We start from the raw sequence: 25999 nt of genomic DNA, 5'->3' as shown, positions 1-25999 counted from the left end.
TATTTAGTTGTTCTACTTCTGAATGTGTTAGTTTAGGTAGGTAGTGTTTTTCCAAGAATTCATCCACTTCTTCTAGGTTTTCAAATTTGTTAGAGTACAATTTTTCGTAGTAATCTGAAATGATTCTTTTAATTTCATTTGGTTCTGTTGTGATGTGGTCCTTCTCGTTTCTTATTCGGGTTATTTGTTTCCTTTCCTGTATTTCTTTAGTCAGTCTAGCCAATGGTTTATCAATTTTGTTAATTTTTTCAAAGAACCAGGTTTTGGCTTTGTTAATTCTTTCAATTGTTTTTCTGTTCTCTAATTCATTTAGTTCAGCTCTAATTTTTATTATTTGTTTTCTTCTGGTGCCTGATGGGTTCTTTTGTTGCTCACTTTCTATTTGTTCAAGTTGTAGGGACAGTTCTCTGCTTTTGGCTCTTTCTTCTTTTTGTATGTGTGCATTTATCGATATAAATTGGCCTCTGAGCACTGCTTTTGCTGTGTCCCAGAGGTTTTGATAGGAAGTATTTTCATTCTCGTTGCATTCTATGAATTTCCTTATTCCCTCCTTGATGTCTTCTATAACCCAGTCTTTTTTCAGGAGGGTATTGTCCATTTTCCAAGTATTTGATTTCTTTTCCCTAGTTTTTCTGTTATTGATTTCTAGTTTTATTGCCTTGTGGTCTGAGAAGATGCTTTGTAATATTTCGATGTTTTGGACTCTGCAAAGATTTGTTTTATGACCTAATATGTGGTCTATTCTAGAGAATGTTCCATGTGCGCTAGAAAAAAAAGTATACTTTGCAGCAGTTTGGTGGAGAGTTCTGTATAAGTCAGTGAGGTCAAGTTGGTTGATTGTTGTAAGTAGGTCTTCCGTGTCTCTATTGAGCTTCTTACTGGATGTCCTGTCCTTCTCCGAAAGTGATGTGTTGAAGTCTCCTACTATAATTGTGGAGTTGTCTATCTCACTTTTCAATTCTGTTAAAATTTGATTTATGTATCTTGCAGCCCTGTCATTGGGTGCATAAATATTTAATATGGTTATGTCCCTTTTATCATTATGTAGTGTCCTTCTTTATCCTTTGTGGTGGATTTAAGTCTAAAGTCTATTTTGTCAGAAATTAATATTGCTACTCCTCTTCTTTTTTGCTTATTGTTTGCTTGATATATTTTTTTCCATCCTTTGAGTTTTAGTTTGTTTGTGTCTCTAAGTCTAAGGTGTGTCTCTTGTAGGCAGCAAATAGATGGATCGTGTTTCTTTATCCAGTCTGTGACTCTCTGTCTCTTTATTGGTGCATTTAGTCCATTTACATTCAGCGTAATTATAGATAAATAAGTTTTTAGTGCTGTCATTTTGATGCCCTTTCATGTGTGTTGATGGCAATTTCATTTTTCCACATACTTTTTTGTGCTGAGACGTTTTTCTTAGTTAATTGTGAAATCCTCATTTTCATAGTGTTTGACTTTATGTTAGTTGAGTCGTTACGTTTTTCTTGGCTTTTATCTTGAGTTATGGAGTTGTTATACCTTTTTGTGGTTACCTTATTATTTACCCCTATTTTTCTAAGTAAAAACCTAACTTGTATCGTTCTATATCACCTTGTATCACTCTCCATCTGGCAGTTCAGTGCCTCTTGTATTTGGTCCCTCTTTTTGATTATTGTGATCTTTTACCTATTGACTTCCATGATTTCCTGTTATTTGTATTATTTATTTATTTTTTAATTAATCTTAATTTGTTTGTTTTTGTGATTTCCCTATTTGAGGTGATATCAGGACGTTCTGTTTTGTGACCTTGTATTGTGCTGGTATCTGATATTACTGGTTTTCTGACCAAACAATATCCTTTAGTATTTCTTGTAGCTTTGGTTTGGTTTTTGCAAATTCTCTAAACTTGTGTTTATCTGTAAATATCTTAATTTCACCTTCATATTTCAGAGAGAGTTTTGCTGGATATATGATCCTTGGCTGGCAGTTTTTCTCCTTCAGTGCTCTGTATATGTCGTCCCATTTCCTTCTTGCCTGCGTGGTTTCTGCTGAGTAGTCTGAACTTACTCTTATTGATTCTCCCTTGAAAAAAAGGAAACCTTTCTTTTCTCCCTGGCTGCTTTTAAAATTTTCTGTTTATCTTTGGTTTTGGTGAGTTTGATGATAATATGTCTTGGTGTTTTTCTTTTTGGATCAATCTTAAATGGGGTTCGATGAGCATCTTGGATAGATATCCTTTCGTCTTTCATGATGTCAGGGAAGTTTTCTGTCAGGAGTTCTTCAACTATTTTCTCTGTGTTTTCTGTCCCCCCTCCCTGTTCTGGGACTCCAATCACCCACAAGTTATCCTTCTTGATAGAGTCCCACATGATTCTTAGGGTTTCTTCATTTTTTTTAATTCTTTTATCTGATTTTTTTTCAGCTATGTTGGTGTTGATTCCCTGGTCCTCCAGATGTCCCAGTCTGCATTCTGATTGCTCGAGTCTGCTCCTCTGACTTCCTATTGCATTGTCTAATTCTGTAATTTTATTGTTAATCTTTTGGATTTCTACATGCTGTCTCTCTATGGATTCTTGCAACTTATTAATTTTTCCACTATGTTCTCGAATAATCTTTTTGAGTTCTTCAACTGTTTTATCAGTGTGTTCCTTGGCTTTTTCTGCAGTTTGCCTTATTTCGTTTGTGATGTCTTGAAGCATTCTGTAAATTAGTTTTTTATATTCTGTATCTGATAATTCCAGGATTGTATCTTCATTTGGGAAAGATTTTGATTCTTTTGTTTGGGGGGTTGGAGAAGCTGTCATGGTCTGCTTCTTTATGTGGTTTGATATGGACTGCTGTCTCCGAGCCATCACTGGGAAACTAGTTTTTGCAGAAAATCCGCTAAAAAAAAATGCAGTCAGATCCCTATCAGAGTTCTCCCTCTGGCTCAGGGTATTCGGATGTTAATGAAGCCGTCTGGGGAGAGTGGGGGAGGGATCAGAGAGATAGGAGAGTAGCACCTCAGAATATAGCCAGAGTTGCTTGTCTTGCTTGGAATGATTATTATATCTGAGATTTCCGCGGGGTGCGTCGCCTATGTGTGCTGGCTGTGTGGAGATTGCCCCCGGGGGGTCTGGCCCGCTGGAGTCACGGCCAGATCCTACGCTGCCAGCCCCATGCCCAACGTCAAGGTTCCCCTACTGGGACGGTGCAGTCCCGACTCCAAAATCAGTCGCTGCCTCCCGGGGACTCCCCATCCCGCCAGCCGCGTAGCCGTGCCGCTCCTACGAACCGGCTTGGCCCCCCCCGGTCAGCTCAGGCGAGCGGAGCAGCTCCCCGTGCCTGCGCCAGAACCGCGCCTCCTGGCTGGGACGCCACTCTCCCCACTCCAAGACCAGTCGCCTCCCCCCGGGACCTCCCCCACCGGCCGCGTCGCCATGCCGCCTGCGCGAACCGGCTGAGTCCCCTCCCCGGGGCTAGTTCAGGGGGGTGGAGCAGCTCTCCGCACCTGTGCTGTACCTGCGCCCAGTCAAAATTCCGGCGGGACAGTTACCTGGCTGGGATGCTGCTCTCCCCACTCCAAGACCCGTCACTGCCTCCCGGGGGCTTCTCCCACCGGCTGCGTCGCCACGCCGCCCGTGCGAACCAGCTGGGCCCCCTCCCGGGGTTAGTTCAGGGGGGTAGAGCAGCTGCCCGCGCTTATGCCGTACTCGCGCCCCGCCAAAATCCCGGCGGGATGGCTCCCTGGCTGGGACCCTGCTCTCCCCGCTCTAAGACCAGTCACTGCCTCCCGGGGACTTCTCCCACCGGCTGGGCTGCCACGCCGCCCGCGCTAACCGGCTGGGCCCCCTCCCGGAATGAGTTCGGGGGCCAGGGCTGGGCCCCTTGTTAGTGCCGTCTGCCCCCCTGGGCTCTGCCCCAAATCGGGCGCCGAAGGTCACCTGACTGGTATGCTGGCTCCAGGCTCTGAAAACAATTGCTGCCTCCCCGTATTTGTTCGTTCTCCGTCTCTAAATCTGTGTTTGTTGTTCAGGGTTTGTAGATTGTTATGTATGTGATCGATTCACTTGTTTTTCGAGCCTTTGTTGCAAGAGGGATCCGCGGTAGCGTCCACCTAGTCTGCCATCTTGGCCCCGCCCCCCCTAGCCTTTTTAACATAAGGGAAATTTAAGAACCATGATCACTAGTTTCTTTGTGTCATGTGTTTGGCAATGTGGACAAGCTAACTATCCTTTCATAGTTCTTGGAAGTAGTACTGTGATGAGCCAACGGGCTGGACTACTTCTGGTTAAACAATAAGCACTGAAAAATTGGTTTATCTACTGCCTAGTAAGAGGTAGGATCCTTGGTGGTGCAGTGGTTAAAGTGCTCAGCTGCTAACAGAAAGGTCTGCAGTTCAAACCCACCAGGTGCTCTGTGACACAAAGATGTAGCAGTCTGCTTCCATATGATTTACAGCCTTAGAAACCCTATGGGGCAGTTCTACTCTGTCCTATAGGGTTGCTATGAGGCGGAACTGACTCAACAGTGGTGGGTTAGTAAGAGGTGGGGGAGGATACTGGATTAGGCATTCTCTGTGACACTTCTTCCATTGGCTCCCTCTCATGTAAACTGAAGCCCCTCATGTAGATACCTCCTTTCACTATCAAATGGTGGTCACCAAAAACATGACCACATCCTAGTCCCCAGAACCTGTGAATATTACCTTTTATGGTAAAAGATTGAATGTTACCTCTTGGAAAAAGAGTTTTTGCAGATTTAATTAAATTAAGAATTTGAAGTTCAAGAGGTCAGCTGGATTATCTGGGTAGGCCCTAAATCCAATGACAAGTGTCCTTATAGGAGAATGGCAGAGGGAGGTTTGAGACACACCAGAGAGGAGAAGGATGTGTGAAGAGAGGCAGAGATTGGGGTGATGTAGCCACCAAACAAGGACGCCAAGGAATGCTGATAGCCACCAGAAGCCAAAAGAGGTAATGAAGGATTCTCTTGTAGAACTTCCAGAGGGAAAACGGCCTTGTTGACACCTTGATTTTGGAATTCTGTTCTCCAGAACTGAAAGAATAAATTTCTGTTGTTTTAAGCCACCCAGTTTGTGGTAATTTGTTATGGCAGCCACTATAAGCACTTAAGGAGCCCTGGCAGTACAATGGTTAAGTGCTCGGCTGCTGACTGAAAGATAGGCAGTCCCAACCCACCAGCTGTGCTGTGGGAGAAAGGACTTGGCAATCTGCTCTGCAAAGATTGTTGTTAAGTGCTGTTGAGTCAGTTCCAATTCATTGCAACCCCAGTCCCATGCCATCTTCACAATTGTTGCTATGTTTGAGTCCATCATTGCAGCCACTGTGTCAGTCCATCTTATTGAGGGTCTCCCTCTTTTTCCCTGACCCTCTACTTTACCAAGCATGATGTCCTTCTCCAGGGACTGGTCCTTTCTGATAACATGTCCAAAGTAAGTGAGACAAAGTCTTACCATCCTCGCTTCTAAGGAGCATTCCGGCAGTACTTCTTCCAAGACAGGTTTGTTTCTTCTTCTGGCAGTCCATGGTATATTCGATATTCTTCACAAACACCACAATTCAAAGGCATTGGTTCTTCTTAGGTCTTCCTTATTCATTGTTCAGCTTTCACATGCATATGAAGCAATTGGAAATATCCTGGCTTGGGTCAAGCACACCTTATACTCCTCAAAGTGACATATTTCCTTTTCAACACTTTAAAGAGGTTTTTTGGAACGTAATTGCCCAACACAATACGTCATTTGATTTGACTGCTGCTTCCATGCGCGTTGATTGTAAATCCAAGTGAAATGAAATCCTTGACAACTTCAGTATTTCCTTCATTGATCATGATGTTGCCTATTGATTCAGTTGTGAATACTTTTGTTTTCTTTGTGTTGAAGTGTAGTCCATACTGAAGGCTGTAGTTTTTGTTCTTCATCAGTAAGTGGTTCAAGTCCTTTTCACTTTCAACAAGCAAGGTTGTGTCATCTGCCTATCGCAGGTTGTTAATGAGTCGTCCTCCAATCCTGATGCTATGTTCCCTCTTCATATGTGGCATAGCTCCCAGCATCACAGCAACACGCAAGCTACCACAGTACAACAAACTGACAGACAAGTGGTGGCCTTAAAGATTACAGCCTAGGAAACCCTATGGGGCCGTTCTGTTTGGTCCTTGGGTGGGGGGTTACTTTGAGTTGGAATTGACTCAGTGTCACACAGCAACAGCAGCAGCACTTAATCCATGTTGATGTAATTGTTTGCATGTTTGTCATTCCACTAGGCTGTTAGCCATTTAAGGCAGAGACAGTGTTTTCTTATTTGTGTTTTTTTAGAGCATAGTGACTGAGTAAATATTTGTTAGATTGAACTAATAAATAAATTGAACTGCTCCAGAGAAAAAGAATTTAGGTATTGACAGGATTCCCTAATACAAAGGCTCCCAGTCACCTAACAGTGAACTCAACCAGGCCCTAAGTCTTGCCACTCTCCTCTCACCCTCCATAGATTTCCAATCAACATTTTAGTTTCTCTCATTTAAATATAAACAGATAGTCAAATATCGGAAACTCTGGTGGCGTAGTGGTTAAGTGCTACAGCTGTTAACCAAAGGGTTGGCAGTTCGAATCCACCAGGCACTCCTTGGTAACTCTGTGGGGCAGTTCTACGCTGTCCTATAGGGTCACTGTGAGTCGGAATTGACTCAACGGCACTGGGTTTAGTCAAATATCTGAAGAATTTGACTAAAACATCAGTATAAAAGAGACATGAAAGTATACTGAACAGGCCAAAGGAACCCAGAAGAAACAGAAACAATGCAAGAATAAGAAAAAAAATCTAAAACTTAAAAAAAAAAAAAAATTTGTAGAAGAAACAGAGAACAATACAGAACTCTTAAAAAAAATTTAGATATTAAAAATATAATGGCAGAAATTAAAAGCACATGTTTATAGGTAGATATTTCTATTTGAAGGAAAAGCTTTACAAGTCTCCTATAAAAGGCAAAGAAAAAGCTGGAATATAGAAAAGATAAGACAATTAGAAGATCACTCCAGGATATCCAGAGAGAACAGTGAAAACAGAAGAAGAAATCATTAAAGAAATAATGTAAGAAATTTTCCCAAATGAAATAGATAAGTGGTAACTTTGGTAAAGGGTAAGACAGTACACAGTACTGCGGAAGCCAGCACAACTTGTACAAGGCAAGGTCATGGAAGCTCCATACCAAACCAAAAACCTGTGGCCGTGGAGTCGACTCTGATTCATAGTGGCCCTATAGGACAGAGTAGAACCGCCCCATAGAGTTTCCAAGGAGCATCTGGTGGATTTGAACTGCCGACATTTTGGTTAGCAGCTGTAGCACTTAACCATCATGCCACCAGGGAAGCTCCATAGACACATCCAAACTTCCTGAGGGACTGAATTACTGGACTGGAGGCTGTGAGGACCATGATCTCAGGGAACATCTAGCTCAATTGGCATAACAGTTTATAAAGAACCCTGGTGACATTTAGAGAATAGGGCACGGGAAGGGTTCCATGGCTTAGTGCAGTGGTTCTTAAGCCTTAGCTTGCGTCAGAATCACCTAGAAAGCTTGCTAAAACAAATTGTGGGCCCTATCCTTAGGGCATCTGATTCAGTAGGTATATTATCCGTTGTTGCATATCAAATTACCACAAACGTAGCAGCTTAAGACACACACATTTATTATCTCACAGTTTCTGTAGGTCAAGAATTGGGTATGGCTTAGCCATGTCTCCTGGTTAGGATCTTTCACATGCTGCAGTCAAGGTGTTGGCCAGGACTGGGGTCTCATCCAAGGCTTGACTAGTGAAGAATTCACTTCCAAGCTTATGTGGTTGTTGGCAGGATGCAGTTCCTAGAAGTTTATTAGACTGAGGGCCTTGGTTGTTAGCTGGTTCTTGGCTGGTGGCCATCCTCTGTTTCTTGCCATGTGGGCCTCTCAAACATGGTCCCTTGCTTCATCAAAGCATGCAAGCCAGGAAGGCAGTAGGGCAATTCTACTAACAATACAGAGGTTGCAATCTCTTGTAACCTAATCATGGAAGTGAAATCCCCTCAATGTTGAGGTATTCTATTGGTTCGAAACAAATTATGCAAGAGAAGGGGATTGCACATAGAAGTGAATAGCAGGTGAGGATCATTAGGAACCACCTTAGAGCCTGCCCTCCACAGTAGACTTGAGATGGGTTGGAGAATTCGCACTTCTCTAACAAGTTTCCCAGGCAACAGTGATACTGCTGGTCTGGACCCACATTTTGAGGACCACTGGTTTAACCAATATCCTTTCTTGTTTTATCACTCTAACAACCCTCTAATTTGCTTTGTGTCTGAGTCTACAGCTTTGCTGATTGAGTTTTACAAATAATAAACTTCCAGGTTCCTGGCATGGAGATGGGGATATGGGATAAGAGGAGTGGTTGCCAGGCTATTCAGTGCTGGGGAAGGGAGCCTGGAGTCCCAACTTTCTATATATTCCATATACATTCAATGAATATCCCTGTTTCCAGCCCTGTTCCACACATGCTGTCCTCCATGGTATTTGATGCCCCCAAGTGCTGAGTGCCTGGGTTCAGATTGGCTCTCTAATTCCCTTCACAGGCACTAGGGTGGAGCATTCGCCTCTCTGACAAGTCAGTTACCTCTCCTCCATCAGTGTACTTTCCATATTCCAAAAACACATTGAAGTCTTTTGTACTTTATCATTTTTCCTTCTGTTTTCAATATTAATTGATGTATGTTTCTGTGTAGTGTACCCTACTTAGGATATTTTGAGGAAGCTTTCACATATTTGCTAGGATCCTTTATGATAATCAGCATTGGCAGAAAAGAACCCTCAGGTTTGCCTGGAAATTTTACAGAAGTGAAAACAACCGGGATCGATAAGAGGAATGCTAAAGGGGAAAGTCGACTTCATTTGGCAGCCAGAAGAGGAAATTTGTCTCTGGTGAAAGCACTAATAGAATCTGGAGCAGATGTGAATCTAAAAGATAATGCAGGTTTGAGTCCTTTTAATTTTGATTGTCTTTATAATTTGAACTCACCGATATACACATTTCTTACTTCCCCTCCTCAGTTTTGATCCTGGCTGATACATTACTGCTAACTTTGAATTATCTTATTTAATAATGTATTATTATTTAGCTGAATAGTAAGATTTATGTTGGTATCTCATCTATTGCAGGCATAAGTTCAATTTTGAAATAGTTTTTTAGCAGTTTTAGCTTTGGGAGGGGCTACAAAGAATGGAGCGTAAGCGAAGCTTTATTCAGGTCTTTTCTTTGAAAGTCTCAATTCTATTCCCTTACCTTGGAGAGAATGCAAATTTTTCAGCATTTCCCTGCCCCCTCTTCTCTTTCCTCCTTTCTTTATGCTGTTCCTTTTTTATCTCCTCCCTTATTTTTATTCTAAACCTCCATTTTTAAAATAGATCTTCTAACATTTTGCTCAAGCACAAAAGAGTTTTGTCTGAGGAATTCTGGAGGGAAAAATTTAAAAAGTTTGAGTCAAATTATCATTTTAAAGACAAATGTGACAATGCAAAATACAAATATGAAAGTCAGACATGATCTTACTTTGTCTTAATACCTGAGTTGAAACAAGTTGATACAGTTAGTATTTACTCGGGTCCCATTATATTTTACATTTGTGAGTCTTCTGTTCTGGCACTTGTATTAAATATTTGTGATGAGATCAAATTCAAAAATGAAACATACATTTTAAGGCAATATTTTTCAATACTATTTTCAATCCAATACTTAGTATATACACATGAATCAATATAGATATTCTATTAGTACCAAAAAAAAAAAAAACTTAGTAATAAGGAGACACAGCAGTATGTCTTTTCCTCCCCCTTTTTTTTAGGTTGGACACCACTTCATGAGGCATCTAGTGAGGGATTCAGTGACATAGTTGTGGAGTTATTAAAAGCTGGTGCTAACGTTAATAGTGAAAATCTAGATGGAATTCTGCCCTTACATGATGCTGTTATAAACAATCATCTAAAGGTACTGTGCACATCAGTTTAGTTTCCTATCACTTTTTCTTACGAAAATGAAAATATTTTTAAACTAAGAACTAAAATGATTCCTTAAAACAGTGATCTTAAAAACTTGCTTAAGATTACAAATGAAGATAAGATATTGTGTATGGATTGAAAAATCAATATGGTTCTTAATGAATCATTTTTTCATGGCCCTCTTCATCACATAATTCAAGTCAGAATAAAATGAAAGGACTTAGAGTAAACATAGTCTATAAATCTAATACCTGTTGCCCCATAGGGTTTTCCAAGGCTGTAAATCTTTACGGAAGCAGACTGCCACATCTTTCTTCTTCAGATGGCTTGTGAACTCAAACGCCAACCTTTTGGTTAACAACCAAGTACTTAACCACTGCACTACCAGGGCTTCTTATGAATCTAATACATTCCATTTCAAACTGTCTAAAATGACTTGTTTTTGTGCACAAAAAGATCCAAATTACAATGATGATACAGGTGACAGCTAGACTTTAACTCAAAATTTCTCCAGTGGGTTTGATGTTTCAAAAAAATAGGTAAAAATAATTGCATGTTTCCTGGGGATTTTTTTTTTGTGGGTTTTTTTCTCCTTTGTTTTCTTCATCAGGTAGCCATGGTAAAAATATCACAAGAAGTGAACCCTTTTAAAAGAAACGAAGCTCTCCTGCTGATGTGGAAGACAGCAAACAGCCATTTTGTGAACGACCTATAAGGGCCATGTAGAAAGGAACTGCAGGCAGCTTCTAAGAGCTGTGAGTGATCCCCAGCCTACAGCTACCAAGAAAACAGTACCTCAGTCATACAACTGCAAAGACATAAATTCTGCCAAAAACCACTGAGCTTGGAAAAGGACCCCAAGCCTTAGAAGAGAATCACAGTCCCAGCTGATACCTTAATTTCATTCTGATGATACATTGACCAGAGAACCCAGCCACACCATGCCCAGATTTCTAATCAGTAGAACTATGAGATGATAACTTTGTATTGTGTTAAGCCACCATGTTTGTGGTAATTTGCTGTGTAGCAGTAGCAAACTAATGTGCTCCATATGTTCAAGAATGTAGATGAAAACAGAAACATAATGAGGAGAAATAATAAGATATAGATGAAAACTTCTAGAGATGAAAATAAAATATCTGAAATAAAATATTCATCAAATGGAATTAACAGCAGATTAAATACTGAAAAATAAAAAATAAAATGGAAGATAAAGCAATAGAAATTATCCAGAATGAAACACAGGGAGAAGAAAGATTTAATAATAAACAGCTTTAGTACAATATCAAGTCATATATATGCAATTGTAATCCCCAAAAGGAGAGGTATGGTTAGAAAAAATATGTGTATTAGAAGGCCAGAATTTATCCAAATTTGATAAGAACAATAAACTCACAAAATCCAAAAGTCTCAACAAATTCCCAGTAGAAGAAACATGAAGAAAACTGCACTGAGGCGGAGCCAAGATGGCGGAGTAGTCAGATGCTCCTGGTGGTCCCTCTTAGAACAGAGACCTGAAAAACAAGTATATCGATTATATATAACAATCTAGGAGCTCTGAACATCAAAGGCAAAGTTAAGGAATCAAACTCAGTGGCAGGGGGAGGGAGAGATGGTTCAGAAGCAGTGAGGAGCTGTGAGATGTGGCCCGGCAGGAACTGGCACCCTGCAGGTCAGATCAGCCAGCATTTGCAGTGAGGCAAGCAGTGACATTTAGGATGGGTTTTCCATTTTGGGAGAGACCAAGTGGTGGAGAGTCTACTCAAGTCTCCAGAATGAGTGAAAAGCAGTACTTAATCAACAAAAGATAAGTTCATGCATCTAACCTACTGCACCAATCAAAAAACACCCTGTTTGAGAAGAAACGCTCCTTCATTTATTTGCTCCCTCCCTGCTATTCACTGAGTCCAAGCTGGCTTCAGTGATTGCCACTGCCCCGGGCCAGAAATAGGACCCGTCACATGCCCTGAGCCATTCTCCTGGCCTTGGGGAGGGAACAGATTAACAAACAGGAAAAAATAATCTGCCAGCTCCCCTAAGCCGGGAACTCAGGGCAGGCACAGCAGCTTTGCCTAGGCACATGCATAAGGGGTCCATGGACTTAAAATGCCTTTCACCTGTCCATAGACCTGTGTGGGCCCATTTCAACAGTGTAGGCCCTCATTAGCACAGTACAACAGGGTATATATGTGAAGCCTAACTTCACTGTATCAGCTATATGGTGGAGTGGCAAGTTTGTGACATTTGACATTGCTCTGCCCATTAAACAGAGTCTTCACCTACCCACATCAGGTGTGAGGACTGGTGGCATTACCCACGCTACCTATCCACCTGAAACATGGGTCCAAGAGTAAGTGGTGCCTCCCAGTCCTTACAGCCAGCAGCACTGGGTGCCCATAGTCCAGCTGCAAAACCCACCGACCTGTGCACTCTAGGGAACAGGGACATGCTTTCCTCCCAGACACTCAGGGGCAGCTGTCAGTCCTCCTACCTTGCTCAGCTCCTTGACCCCCTCCTACAGCCAGATATCTGTGCCTACTCCGATCACCCCTGCTCATCTAGAGCTCTGGGTGAGAGCCTGCATCACACAGTTGGTGACTGACTACCTGGACACCTGAGCTGAGTCCATACATGAAAAGTAAATGGACTCCTGGGTTCACATACCTAGTAACAGATCTGACCACCTGGTAACAGGACATTAAAGCTTCAAAGGTGCCAATAATCAAACTAGCTCACACAAGCAGCCTATTTGGGCATATCAAAACAAAACAAGAAGCTAGGACACAGTAAGCAAACATAAAATAAATACTATAACTTATTGATGGCTCTGAGACAACAGTCAATATCAAATCACACAAAGAGGCAGACAGTGATGGCTTCAGCAAGCTCCCAAAACAGATCCAAGAAATCTTCCAGAGGAAGAGAATTTCTTGGAATTAGCAGAGGTAGAATACAAAAGATTAATATACAAAACTCTTCAAGAGATCAGGAAGGAGATTAGGTAAAACACAGAACAAGCCAAGGAACACACATACAGAGCAATAGAGGAACTTAAGAAGGTTATACAGGAGTATAATGACAAATTTTACAGGCTGCAAGAATCCAGAGAGAGACAGCAAACAGAAATTCAGAAGATTAACAATAAAATTGCAGAATTAGACAACTCAATAGAAAGTTATAGGAGCAGAATTGAGACAATGGAAGTCAGAACTAGTGAGACTGAAGATAAAGCACTTGACACCAACTTATTTGAGGAAAAATCAGATAAAAGAATTTAAAAAAATTGAAGAAACCCTAAGAATTATGTGGGACTCTTATCAAGAGGAATAACTTACAAGTGATTGGAGTACAAGAACAGGGGGATAACAGAAGATACACAGAGAGTTGTTGAAGATTTGTTGACAGAAAACTTCCCTGATACTGTGAGAGAAGATATCTAAGATGCTCATCGAACTCCACCAAGGTAGACCCCCAAAGAAAGTCACCAAGACACTTTATGATCCAACTTGCCAAAACTAAAGAGAGCTTTAAGAGCAACTAGGGATAAACGAAAAGTCATCTACAAAGGGAAGTCAATAAGACTAAGCTTGGACTGCTCATCAGAAATCGTGCAGGCAAGAAGGCAATGGGATGACATATATAAAGCCTTAAAGGAAAAAATTGCCAACCAAGAATTATATATCCAGCAAAACTGCCTCTCAAATATGATGGAGAAATTAGGGCATTTCCTGATAAACAGAAGTTTAGGGAATTTGCAAAAACCAAACCAGAATTACAAGAAATACTGAAGGGATGTCCTCTGGTTAGAAAATCAGTAACATCAGATAACAACCCAAGACTAGAACACAGGACACAGAAACCAGATACCAACCCAGATAGGGAAGTGACAAAAATAACGCTGAAAATAGGGAAACAGAGATGTCAATATATAAAAGATGACAACATTAAAACAAAAGAGAGGGACTAAAAAATGTAGTCATAGATCTTTCATATGGAGAGGAAGTGAAGGCGATATAAAGAAATATAAGATTGGATTAAACTTAGAAAAATAGGGGTAAATATTAAGGTAACCACAAAGGAAACTAACAGTCCTACACATCAAAATAAAAAACAGGAAAAACTAAGACTCAGCAAATACAAAAGCAACAACAATGAAAAAAAAAAATTAAAAGAAAATACATAAAGAAAAATGACCCAGCACAGAAAATTAAGTAGAACAAAGAAACTGTCAGCAACAAACAAAAAAAGACATAAAAATGACAGCAATAAATGTATACCAATAATTATCCTGAATGTAAACGGACTGAATACACCAATAAAGAGACAGAGAGTGGCAAAAAGGATAAAGAAAAAAAGATTCGTCTATATGATGCCTACAAGAGACACACCTTAGACTTAAAGCCACAAACAAACTAAAACTCAAAGGATGGAAAAATATATATCAAGCAAACAACAATCAAAAAAGAGCAGGAGTAGCAATATTAATCCCTGACAAGATAGACTTCAAAGTAAAATCCACCACAAAGGATAAGGGAGGACACTATATAATGATTAAAGGGTCAATAAACCAGGAGGACATAACCATAATAAATATTTACGCACCCAATGACAGGGCTCCAAAATACGTAAACAAACTCTAACAGCACTGAAAAAAGAGATAGGCACCTCCACAATAATAGTAGAGACTTCAACACTCCACTTTTGGTGAAGGACAGAACAACCAGAAAGCAGCTCGATAAAGACACGGGAGATCTAAATGCTACAGTCAACCAACTTGATCTCATGGACATATACAGAACACTCCACCCAACAGCAGCCACATGTTAGGCCACAAAGCATTGAATCAAAGCATTGAAATATTACAAAGAATCTTCTCTGACCATAAAGCCGTGAAAGTACAAATCAATAACAGAAAAAGCAAGGAAAAAAATCAAACATGCAAACAGCAAGAGCAACACCTTGCTCAAAAACTACTGGGTTATAGAAGAAATCAAGGATGGAATAAAGAAATTCACAGAAACCATTCCCGAAGCCAACTCTTCAACCAAAGATTAGACTGGACTATAAGTCATAAAAATGATACTTGTGAAGAGAGAGCTTCTTAGCTCACCTAGATACGTAAGACTAAGTGGGCAGCTTCTGTCCGGAGGTGAGATGAGAAGGCAAAAGGGACAGGAGCTAGCTGAATGGACACGGGAAGTCTGGAATGGAAAGGATGTGTGTGCTGTCACATTACAGAGAGAGTAGCCGGGATCACATAACAATGTGTGTATAAAATCTTTCTATGAGAAAATAACTCAAATTCTAAACATTCACTTAAAGCACAATAAAAAAAAAAAAAAAACCAGCTTTCTTTATCCAGACTATGACAGTAACACATATGTTTATTGTACAAAATGTGGATAGTAAAGACACATAAAAAGAAAGAAATTCACAGAATCAAATGAGAATGAAACCACATTCTACCAGAGCCTTTGGGACACAGCAAAAGCAGTGCTCAGTGGTCAATTTATAGCAATGAATGTACACATTCAAAAAGAAGAAGGGGCCAAAACCAAAACAGTAACTGAAACAAATAGAAAGAGAGCAGCAAAAGAAGCTCTTGAGCACCAGAAGAAAACAAATAATAAAAATTAGAGCAGAATTAAATGAAATAGAGAATAGAAAAACAATTGAAACAGTTAACAAGATCAAAAGCCGGTTCTTTGAAAAGATCAACAAAATCGATAAACCATAGGCCAAACTACAAAAGAAAAACAGGAGAGGAAGCAAATAACCTGAATAAGAAATGAGATGGGCGATATCACAACAGACTCAACTGAAATTAAAAGAATCATAACAGAATACTGTAAAAAACTGTACTCCTAACAAATTTGAAAACCTAGACAAAATGGATAAATTTCTAGAAACACACTACCTAACTAAACTAACACAAACAGAGGTAGAAGAGCTAAATAAACCTAGAACAAAAAAAGAAATTGAAAAGGTAACTAAAAAACTCCCAACAACAAGAAAAAAAAGCCCTGGCCCGACGATTTCACTGGAGAATTCTACCAAACTTTCACAGAAAAGCTAACACCACTACTACTAAAGAACAGAGCATAGAAAAGGATGGAATACTCCCAAACTTACTCTGTGAAGCCAGCATAGTACTGATACCAAAACCAGGTAAAGACACCACAAAAAAAGAAAATTACAGACCAGTATCCCTCATGAACATAGGTGTGAGAATCCTCAACAAAATTCTATCCAATAGAATTCAGCAACGTATCAAAAAAATAATTTACTACGACCAAGTGGGATTCATACCAGGTATGCAGGGATGGTTGAATATTAGAAAAACAATCACTGTAATCTATTGCCTAAATAAAATAAAACACAAGAACCACATGATCTTATCAATTGTTGAAGAAAAGGCTTTTCATAAAGTCCAACACCCATTCATGGTAAAAATTCTCAGCAAGATAGGAATACAACGAAAATTCCTCAACAAAATAATGGGCATTTATACAAAGCCAACATCCAACATCATCCTAGATGGAGAGACTCTGAAAGCATTCCCCTTGAGAATCGGAACCATATAAGGATGCCCTTTATCATCACTTGTATTCAACATTGTGCGGGAGGTCCTAGCCAGAACAATTAGGCTAGAAAAGGAAATAAAGGGCATCCAGATAGGAAGAAGTAAAAGTATCCCTATTTGCAGATGATATGATCTTATATGCAGAAAACCTCAAAAAGTCCACAAGAAAACTACTGGAACTAATAGAAGATCTCAACAAAGTATCAGGATATGAGATAAACATACAAAAATCAGTTGGATTCCTCTATGCCAACAAAGAGAGCTTTGAAGAGGAAACCAAATCAGTATCATTTACAATAGCCCCTAAGAAGATAAAATACCTAGAAATAAATCTAACCAGAAATGTAAAAGGAAACTACAAGACACTACTGCAAGAAACCAAAAGAGGCCACGTAAGTGGAAAAACATACCTTGCTCATGGATAGGAAGACTTAATATTGTGAAAATGTCTATTCTACCCAAAGTGATCAACAGATACAATGCAATCCCAATCCAAATTCCAGTGGCATTTTTTAGTGAGATGGAGAAACAAATCGCCAACTTCATATACAAAGGGATGAGGGCCTGGATAAGTAAAGCATTACTGAAGAAGAACAAAGCGGAAGGCCTCACACTACCTGATTTTAGAACCTGTTATACTGCCATGGTAGTCAGAACAGCCTAGTACTGGTACAACAACAGATACATAGACCAATGGAACAGAATTGAGAATCCAGACATAAATTCATCTACCTGTGAGCAGCTGGTATTTGACAAAGGCCCAAAGTCCGTTAATTGGGGAAAAGACAGTCTCTTTAACAAATAGTGGTGGCATAACTGGATATCCATCTGCAAAAAAATGAAACAAGACCCATACCTCACACCATGCACAAAAACGAACTCAAAATGGATCAAAGACCTAAATATAAAATCTAAAACAATAAAGATCATGGAAGAAAAAATAGGGACAACACTAGGAACCCTAATACATGGCATAAACAGTATACAAAACATTACTAACAATGCAGAAGAGAAACTAGATAACTGAGAAACTCCTAAAAATCAAACACTGTGCTCATCGAAAGACTTCACCAAAAGAGGAAAAAAGATTACCTACAGACTGGGAAAAAGTTTTTAGCTATGACATTTCCGATCAGCATCTGATGTCTAAAATCTACATGATACTGCAAAAACTCAACTACAAAAAGACAACCCAATTAAAAAATGTGTGAAGGATATGAACAGGCATCTCACTAAAGAAGACATTCAGGTAGCTAACAGATACATGATGAAATGCTCATGATCATTAGGCATTAAAGAAATGCAAAACTACAACGAGGTTCCATCTCACACCAACAAGGCTAGCATTAATCCAAAAAACACAAAATAATAAATGTTGGAGACGTCGTGGAGAGACTGGAACACTTCTGCACTGCTGGTGGGAATGTAAAATGGTACAACCACTCTGGAAGTCGATTTGGCGTGTCCTTAAAAAGCTAGAAATAGAACTACCATATGATCTAGCAATCCCACTCCTTGGAATATATCCTACAGAAATAAGAGCCATCACACAAACAGATATGTGCACACCCATATTCATTGCAGCACTGTTTACAATAGCAAAAAGATGGAAGCAACCAAGGTACCATCAGTGGATGAATGGATAGATAAATTATGGTATGTTCACACAATGGAATACTGTGCATCAGTAAAGAACAATGATGAATCTGTGAAACATTTCATAACATGGAGGAACCTGGAAGACATTATGCTGAGTGAAAGTAGTCAGTTGCAAAAGGACAAATATTGTATGAGATCACTATTATAAGAACTTGAAAAATAGTTTAAACAGAGAATAAGACGGTCTTTGATGGTTACAAGAGTAGGGAGGGAGGGAGACAGGGAGAGGGGTTTTCAGTAATTAGATAGTAGATAATAACTATTTTAGATAAAGGGAAAGACAACACACAACAGGAGAGGTCGGCACAACTGGACTAAACCAAAAGCAAAGAAGTTTCCTGAATAAACTGAACACTTCGAAGGCCAGCATAGCAGAGGCGGGAGTTTGGGGACCATGGTTTCAGGGGACATCTAAGTCAATTGGCATAATACAATCTATTAAGAAAACATTCTGCATCCCACTTTGGAGAGTGGCTTCTGGGGTCTTAAACGCTAGCAAGCGGCCATTTAATATGCATCAATCGGTCTCAACCCCCCTGGATCAAAGCAGAATGAAGAACACCAAAGACACAAGGTAATTATGAGCCCAAGAGACAGAAAGGGCCACATAAACTAGAGACTACGTCAGCCTGAGATCTGAAGAACTAGATGGTGCCTGGCTACAACCGATGACTGCCCTGACAGAGAACACAACAGAGAACCCTCTCAGACAGGGATTGGACTGAACTATGGGATAGAAAATGATACTGGTGAAGAGTGAGCTTCTTGGATCAAGTAGACATATGAGACTATGTGAGCAGCTCCTGTCTGGAGAGGAGATGAGAGGGCAGAGAGGGTCAGAAGCTGGCCAAATGGATACAAAAAGAGAGAGTGGAAGGAAGGAGTGTGCTGTCTCATTAGGAGGAGAGCAACTAGGAGTATATAAGCAAGGTGTATATAAAGTTTTGTATGAGAGACTGGGGAGAAAAAAAAAAGGCTAGAAATAGAACTACCAAGCAGTAGCAATCCCACTCCTTGGAATATATCCTAGAGAAATAAGAGCCCTCACACTAACAGATACACGCACCCGTGTTCATTGCAACACTGTTCACGATAGGAAAAAGGTGGAAACAACCTAGGTGTCCATTAACAGCCAATGGATAAACAAATTATGGTGTATTCACACAATGGAATACTATGCAATGTTAAAGAACAACGATGAACCCGAGAAACATAACATGGATGAATCTGGAAGGCATTATGCTGAGTGAAATTAGTCAGTTACAAAAGGACAAGTATTGTATGAGACCACTATTATAAGAACTCAGGAGAAGGTTTAAACACAGGAGAAAACGTTCTTTGATGGTTATGAGGGTGCGGCGGGAGAGAGCAGGATATTTACTAACTAGATGACCTATTGCCATCGAGTCAATGCCGACTCATAGGACAGAGTAGAACTGTCCCGCAAAGTTTCCAAGGGGTGCCTGGTGAATTTGAACTGCCGACCTTTTGGTTAGCAGCCACAGCACTTAACCACTACACCACCAGGGTTTCCAACTAGATAGTAGATAAGAGTTAGTTGAAGGGAAGGACAGCACACAATACAGGAGAAGTCAGCACAATTGGACTAAACCAAAAGCTAAGAAGTTTCCTGAATTCAACCAAACACTTCAAGGGACAGAATAGCAGGAGCAGGGGCCTGGGGACCATGGTTTTAGGGGACTTCTAATTCAATTGGCATAACAAGGTTTATTAAGAAAATGCTCTGCGTCCCAGTTTCGTGATTGGCGACTGGGGTCTTAAAAGTTAGCGAGCAGCCATCTAAGATACAACAATTGGTCCCAACCCACCTGGAGCAAAGGAGAATGAAGAACACCAAAGACACAAGGAAAATATGAGCCAAAGAGAAAGGGTGACATAAACCAGACTCCATCAGCCTGAGACCAGAGGAACTAGAGGGTGCCTGGCTACCACCAATGACCACCCTGACGGAGCAGGAGTAAAGTGGGATGCAGAACTCAAATTCTAGTAAAAATACCAGACTTAATGGCCTGAGACTGGAGGGACCTTGGAAGACATGGCCCCAAGACTCTCTGTTACCCAGAACTGAAACTATTCCCGATGCCAACTCTTCAGACAAAGATTAGACTGGACTAGAAAACATAAAATGATACGCATGAGGAGAGTGCTTTTTAGCTCAAGTAGATATATGAGACTAAATGAGCAGCTTCTGTCTGGAGATGAGATGAGAAGGCCAAAAAAGGACAGGAACTGGATGAATGGACATGGAAAATCTAGAATGGAAAGGAGGAGTGTGCTGTCATGTTATAGAGAGAGCAACTAGGGTTCCCTAACAATGTGTGTATAGATTTAGGTATGAGAAACGAACTTGAACTGTAAACTTTCACTTAAAGCACATAAAAAAAAAAACTGCACCAATGCATACCATAATCAGATTGCTTAAAACCAGTGACACAGAGAAAAATCTTTAAAAAAAAAACAGTCATGTTAATAATAATAAAAGACTCAAATACAGAGGAACAAATATAAGAATAACAAGTAGCTTCTCATCGGAAACTTTGCAGTCCACTGGACAATGGAGGGACATCTCTGAAAAGAACTGAAAGGAAAAAAAAAAAAAAAAGCTTGTCGATCTAGAGTTGTATGCCCAGCAAAAATACCTTCTGAAAGTGAAGGTGGTATTGGTGAGGATATGGAGAAATTGGAACCCTTATGTACTACTGGTGGGAATTTAAAATACTGCTGCTGCCATGAAAGATAGTTTAGCAGTTCCTCAAAAAGTTAAACATGGAATTACCATATGACCCAGAAATTCTACTCCTAGGAAAGAATTGAAAACATATGTTCACACAAAAAGCTGTACATGAATGTTCATAGCACCATGACTCCTAATAGCCAAGGAGTGGAGATATCCTAATGTGCATCAGTTGATAAAGGGATCAATAAGGTGTGATATATTTCAATGGAGTATCAGTCCACTGTAAAAGCAATATATGCTACAATATGGATAAACTTTGAAAACATTATGCTAAATAAAAGAGGCCAGACATAAAAGACCATATGATTTATGATTCTAGTCATATGAAATGTCCAGAATAGGCAAATACATACAGATAGTAGATTAGTGGTTTCCAGGGGCTTGGGGTGGGGGGAGGTGGTGGAGGCAAGGTGGGATCGAGGAGTGACTGTTAGTGGGTTAGTAAAATTTATTTTTGGGGTGCAGAAAATGTTCTGGAGTCAGATAGTAGTGATAGCTATACAACCTTGTGAATATACCAAGATCCACTGAATTGTACACTTTAAGAGATTGAATTTTATAGTATGTGACTTATATCTTAATTTTTTAAAAGTGGGAAAAAGTGAAGATGAAGTACATACTTTTTTAGACAAACAATAGCTAAGAGCATTCATTGCCAGCAGACCTACAGTGCTGCATTAAAAGAAAGTTAAAGGAAGTTCTTTGGACAGAAGGAAAGTGATACCAAAAGAAAATTAGTATTTACCAAAGAATGAAGAGTGTCAGAAATTATAAATGTGTGATTAAATATGGTTTTTTTTTTTCATTTAAAAAATCTCTTTAAAAGAAAATTGCTTGAAAAATGTGATGTGGAATTTATAACATATTGAAGTAAAATGAAAGACAAGAATAGCACAAAAGAAATTGGTGAAAGAAATGGAAATATTCTGTTGTAAGATTCTTCAAATATACATGAAGTGGCTTACTATTATTTTACGATAAATGTGGTAATTTAAAGATACTTTGTAAATGCCAATACAATGACTTACAATAAAAAATAGGTATAGATAGTAAACTAATAAGGAAGATAAAATCAAATTGTAAATATTATTCTATTTAAAATAAGTCAATAAAATAGGAAAAATTAATAAATGTCCAGATGAGACAAATAAAAAGCAAATAACAAGATGATAGATTTAAACCCAGCCATAAGAATGCTTGCTTATGTAAATGACCTAAACACTCCAGTTAAAAGGCAGTGTTATTAGATTGGATAAAGAAGCAATATTCAACTAAATGCACTTTACGAAAAACCCACTTTAAATAAAAAGATACAGATAATTTAAAAGTGAAATTATGGAAAAAGGTGTACCATGCAAACACTAATCAAAAGAAAATTATAGTGACTCTATTAATATATGACAAAGTAAATCTTAAAGAATATTGTCCAGGATAAAGAGGGACATTTCATAATAATAAGGGGAATAATTCACCAAGAAGACATAACAGTCCTAAAAGTACATATAGACAATAATGGAATTTCAAAATATACACAAGAAAAAAGCTGATAAAATTGAAAGAAGGAATAAATCCACAACCATAGTTGGAGATGACAGATCTTCTCTTCATGATGTTACATCATTAACTATCTTTTACTGATTATTATAGTTAGTTGCCATCGAGTCATTTCCAACTCATGGCAACCCCATTTGTTGCAGAGTAGAACTGTGCTCCCTAGGATTTTCAAGGCTGTGACCTTTTGGAAGCAGATCGCTAGGCCTGTCTTCCAGGGTACCTCTGGGTGAGTTTGAACCACCAATCATTCAGTTAGTAGTTAAGCACTTAAACATTTACACCACCCAGGGACAAGACTTCTCTTAATGATCAAAAAAAGTACACACTAAAGATAAAGAAGACTTGAACGATATTATCAACCATTTTGACCTATGTGACATTTATAGAAGACTCCCAAAATGGCAGAATATGTATTCTTTTCAATTGCATGTAGAAACGTTTACCAAGATAGATCATATGCTGGGCCTTAAAACAAATTTCAATAAATTTAAGAGTCTTGAAATCTACAAAGTATGTTCTCTAATCAAAATGGAATTAAATTAGTAATCAGTAACCAAAAGATGTCTGGAAAATTCTCAAATATTGCGAAATTAAATTACACACTTCTAAATAATCCATGGATCACAGAAGGAACCACAAAGGGAATTAGAAAATATTTTGAACTAAGTCAAAATAAAAACCGTATATCAAAATTTATGGGATGCAGCTATAGCAGTACTTAGATGGAAATTTAAAACTTTAAATGCTTATATTAGAAAAAAGAAAGGTACAGATTCAGTGACCTCAGGTTCTACCTAAACAGGCTAGAAACGCCCCCCCTCAAAAAGGGCAAGGTAAACAAAAGGAGAAGATAATAACAGAAATCATTGAAATGTAAAATGGACAAACAATAAAATGAATAAAGGCTAACAATTAGTTTTGAAATAGTTAGCTAACAAAATTGATAAACTTCTAGCCAGATCAAACAGTGCAAAAAGAAGACAAAAATTAGTAATATCAGGAATCAAAAAGGGGACATTACTACAGATCTTATAGACATTAAAAGATTATCTCTAAGTGACTAACAGCCTTATGCCAGTAAATTCAACAACTTAAATAAAATGGACAAATTCCTTGAAGGAAACAAGCTACCATGCTTACTCAGGAAAAAAGAATAACCCTAATAGCCTTATGTTCATGGAAGAAGAAAAAATAATATTTTGTAGTTAAAAACCTCTCCACAGAGAAAATCCAGGCTTGGGTGACTTCACTGATAAAGTTTCTAATTATTTGAGAAAGAAATAAAAGCAGTTCTACACACACTCTTCCAGAAAAGTGAAGATACACTTCCCAACTGATTTTATGAAGCTAATATCAAAATGAGACAAAGACATTACAAGAAGGAATACTTCAGACCAATATCTCTTATGAACATAGATGCAAAAATTCTTAAAATATTAACAAGTCGAATCCAGCAGTATATACAGATATAACATGACCAAATGGGGTTTATCCCAGGAATGTTAAGATTGGCTTAATACTTGAAAATCAATCAGCATAATTCACATATTATTTCAATATGTGCAGAAAAAACATTTTTTAAAAGTTAACAGTTATGATTAAAAGAGAAAAAAAAAAAGAAGTGAACGCCCTCAAGCTGATAAAGAACACCTTCAAAAAACCTGCAGCTAACGTCATACTTAATGGTGAAAGACTGTGTGTTTTCCCCATTTCAGGAACAAGACAAGGATATCTGCTCTTACTACTTCTAATCAGCATTGTACTGAAGGTTCTAGCCAGTGCATTAATGGAAGAAAATAAAGGGCATACAGTTTGGAAAGGAAAAAGTAAAATCATTTTTTGTTTCATACAATATGACAAAGAAAAATGGTATTTCATATGACTTGATTAAAAAAGGTACTAGAACTAATGAATGAATGAAACTAATAAGGTCAATCTACAAAAATAATTATTTCTATATACTAAAAAAAAAAAACTAGCAATGAACAATTAGAAGTTGAAATTTTTTAAAATACCATTTCCAAAAGTATCAAAAATATGAAAAACTAGATATAAATTTTAAAAATATGTTTAAGTCCTCTGCATTGAAAACCACAAAATATTGCTGAGAGAAATTAAAGAATACGTAAGTAAATGGAGAGATACAGCATACTCATTAATTGGAAGATTCAGTGTAGTTAACAAGTCATTTCTTCCCAAATTGGAGCCCTGGTGGTGCAGTGGTTAAGAGCTCGGCTGCTAGTCAAAAGGTCAGCAGTTAGAATCCAGCAGCTGCTCCTTGGAAAAGACATGGGGCAGTTCTACTCCATCCTAATAGGGTTGCTCTGAGTCAGAATCAACTTGACAGTAATGGAGAGCTATACCATGCTCATGAATTAGAAGACTCAGTGTCATTAACCTGTCATTTTTCCCCAAATCAATCTGTAGATTTGACACAATCCCAACCAATTCCCAGCAGACATTTTTATAGAAATTGATAAAATTGATTCTAAAATTTATGTGGGAATCAAAAGAACTTACAATAGCCAAAACAGTTTTGACAAAGAACAATATTGGAGGACTTACACTACCTGAGCTCAAAACATGCTGTATAGCTATAGTATTCAAGAGTGTGTTTCTAGCATATGTTAAACACTGGTTAATTCTTTATTGTGGGGTACTGTCCTATACAATATAGCATGTTTAGCAGTATCCCTGGCCTCTACACACTAGATGCCAGCGGCACCCCTCTTTCCCAAAGCGTCAAACAAAAATGCGTCCAAACATTGCCAAATGTCTCCTAGGGGAGGAAGGGAGTATCACCAGTTGAAAACCACTGAGTTAGACATACAGATCAACTGAACAGAATAGAGCATCTAGAAATAGACTTACACATATGTGGTCAGTTGATTTTTGACAATGATGCAAAGGCAATTGAAAAGAGAAAGGATAACTTTTCAGCAAATGGAGCTGGAACTTTGGATTTCCATTTGCAAGATGAACCTCAACCTTAGTTTTCACCGTATGTAAAAATTAACTTGAAATGGATCATAGACCTGAGTTCAAACTATAAATATCCTAGAAGAAAACATGGGAGAAAATTTTAGCAATCTTGAGGTAGGCAAAGATTTCTTAAATAGAACATGTAAGGCATGAATTCTGAAAGACAAATACTGATAAATTCAACCATCAAAATTAAGAACTTGTTCTTCAGAAGACATTATTAAGTAAATAAAAAGCCAAGCCTCTCAAACTGGGAGAAAATAAAACTAGTATCCAAATAAATAAATAAAATTTTTCTTTTTTATCCAGAACAAATAAAGAACTGTTACAACTCCACAGTAAGACAAATAATCCAATAAAAAATGGACAAAAGATTTGAATAGGCATTTCATTCAGGAAGTTAATGACAAATAAGCACTTAAAAAGATGTTCAGCATCTTAGTTATCGAAGTTACGCAAATTAAAACCAC

At 38.7% G+C, this 25999-nt stretch overlaps 1 protein-coding gene across 1 annotated transcript in view; it reads left to right on the top strand.

The window, feature by feature from the left end:
• The window catches only part of ANKRD31 (ankyrin repeat domain 31), a 168002-nt gene that overhangs the window by 80728 nt on the left and 61275 nt on the right, over positions 1-25999 (top strand). The window contains exons 17-18 of the mRNA XM_064273145.1: positions 8834-8971; positions 9840-9982. Coding sequence (XP_064129215.1) covers positions 8834-8971; positions 9840-9982 — 281 coding nt within the window. The remainder of the gene's footprint in view (positions 1-8833; positions 8972-9839; positions 9983-25999) is intronic.

The sequence above is a fragment of the Loxodonta africana genome, chromosome 2 (genome assembly GCF_030014295.1).
Source record: "Loxodonta africana isolate mLoxAfr1 chromosome 2, mLoxAfr1.hap2, whole genome shotgun sequence".
NCBI classification, from domain to species: domain Eukaryota; kingdom Metazoa; phylum Chordata; class Mammalia; order Proboscidea; family Elephantidae; genus Loxodonta; species Loxodonta africana.
This window is presented reverse-complemented; position numbering and strand designations above follow the sequence as displayed.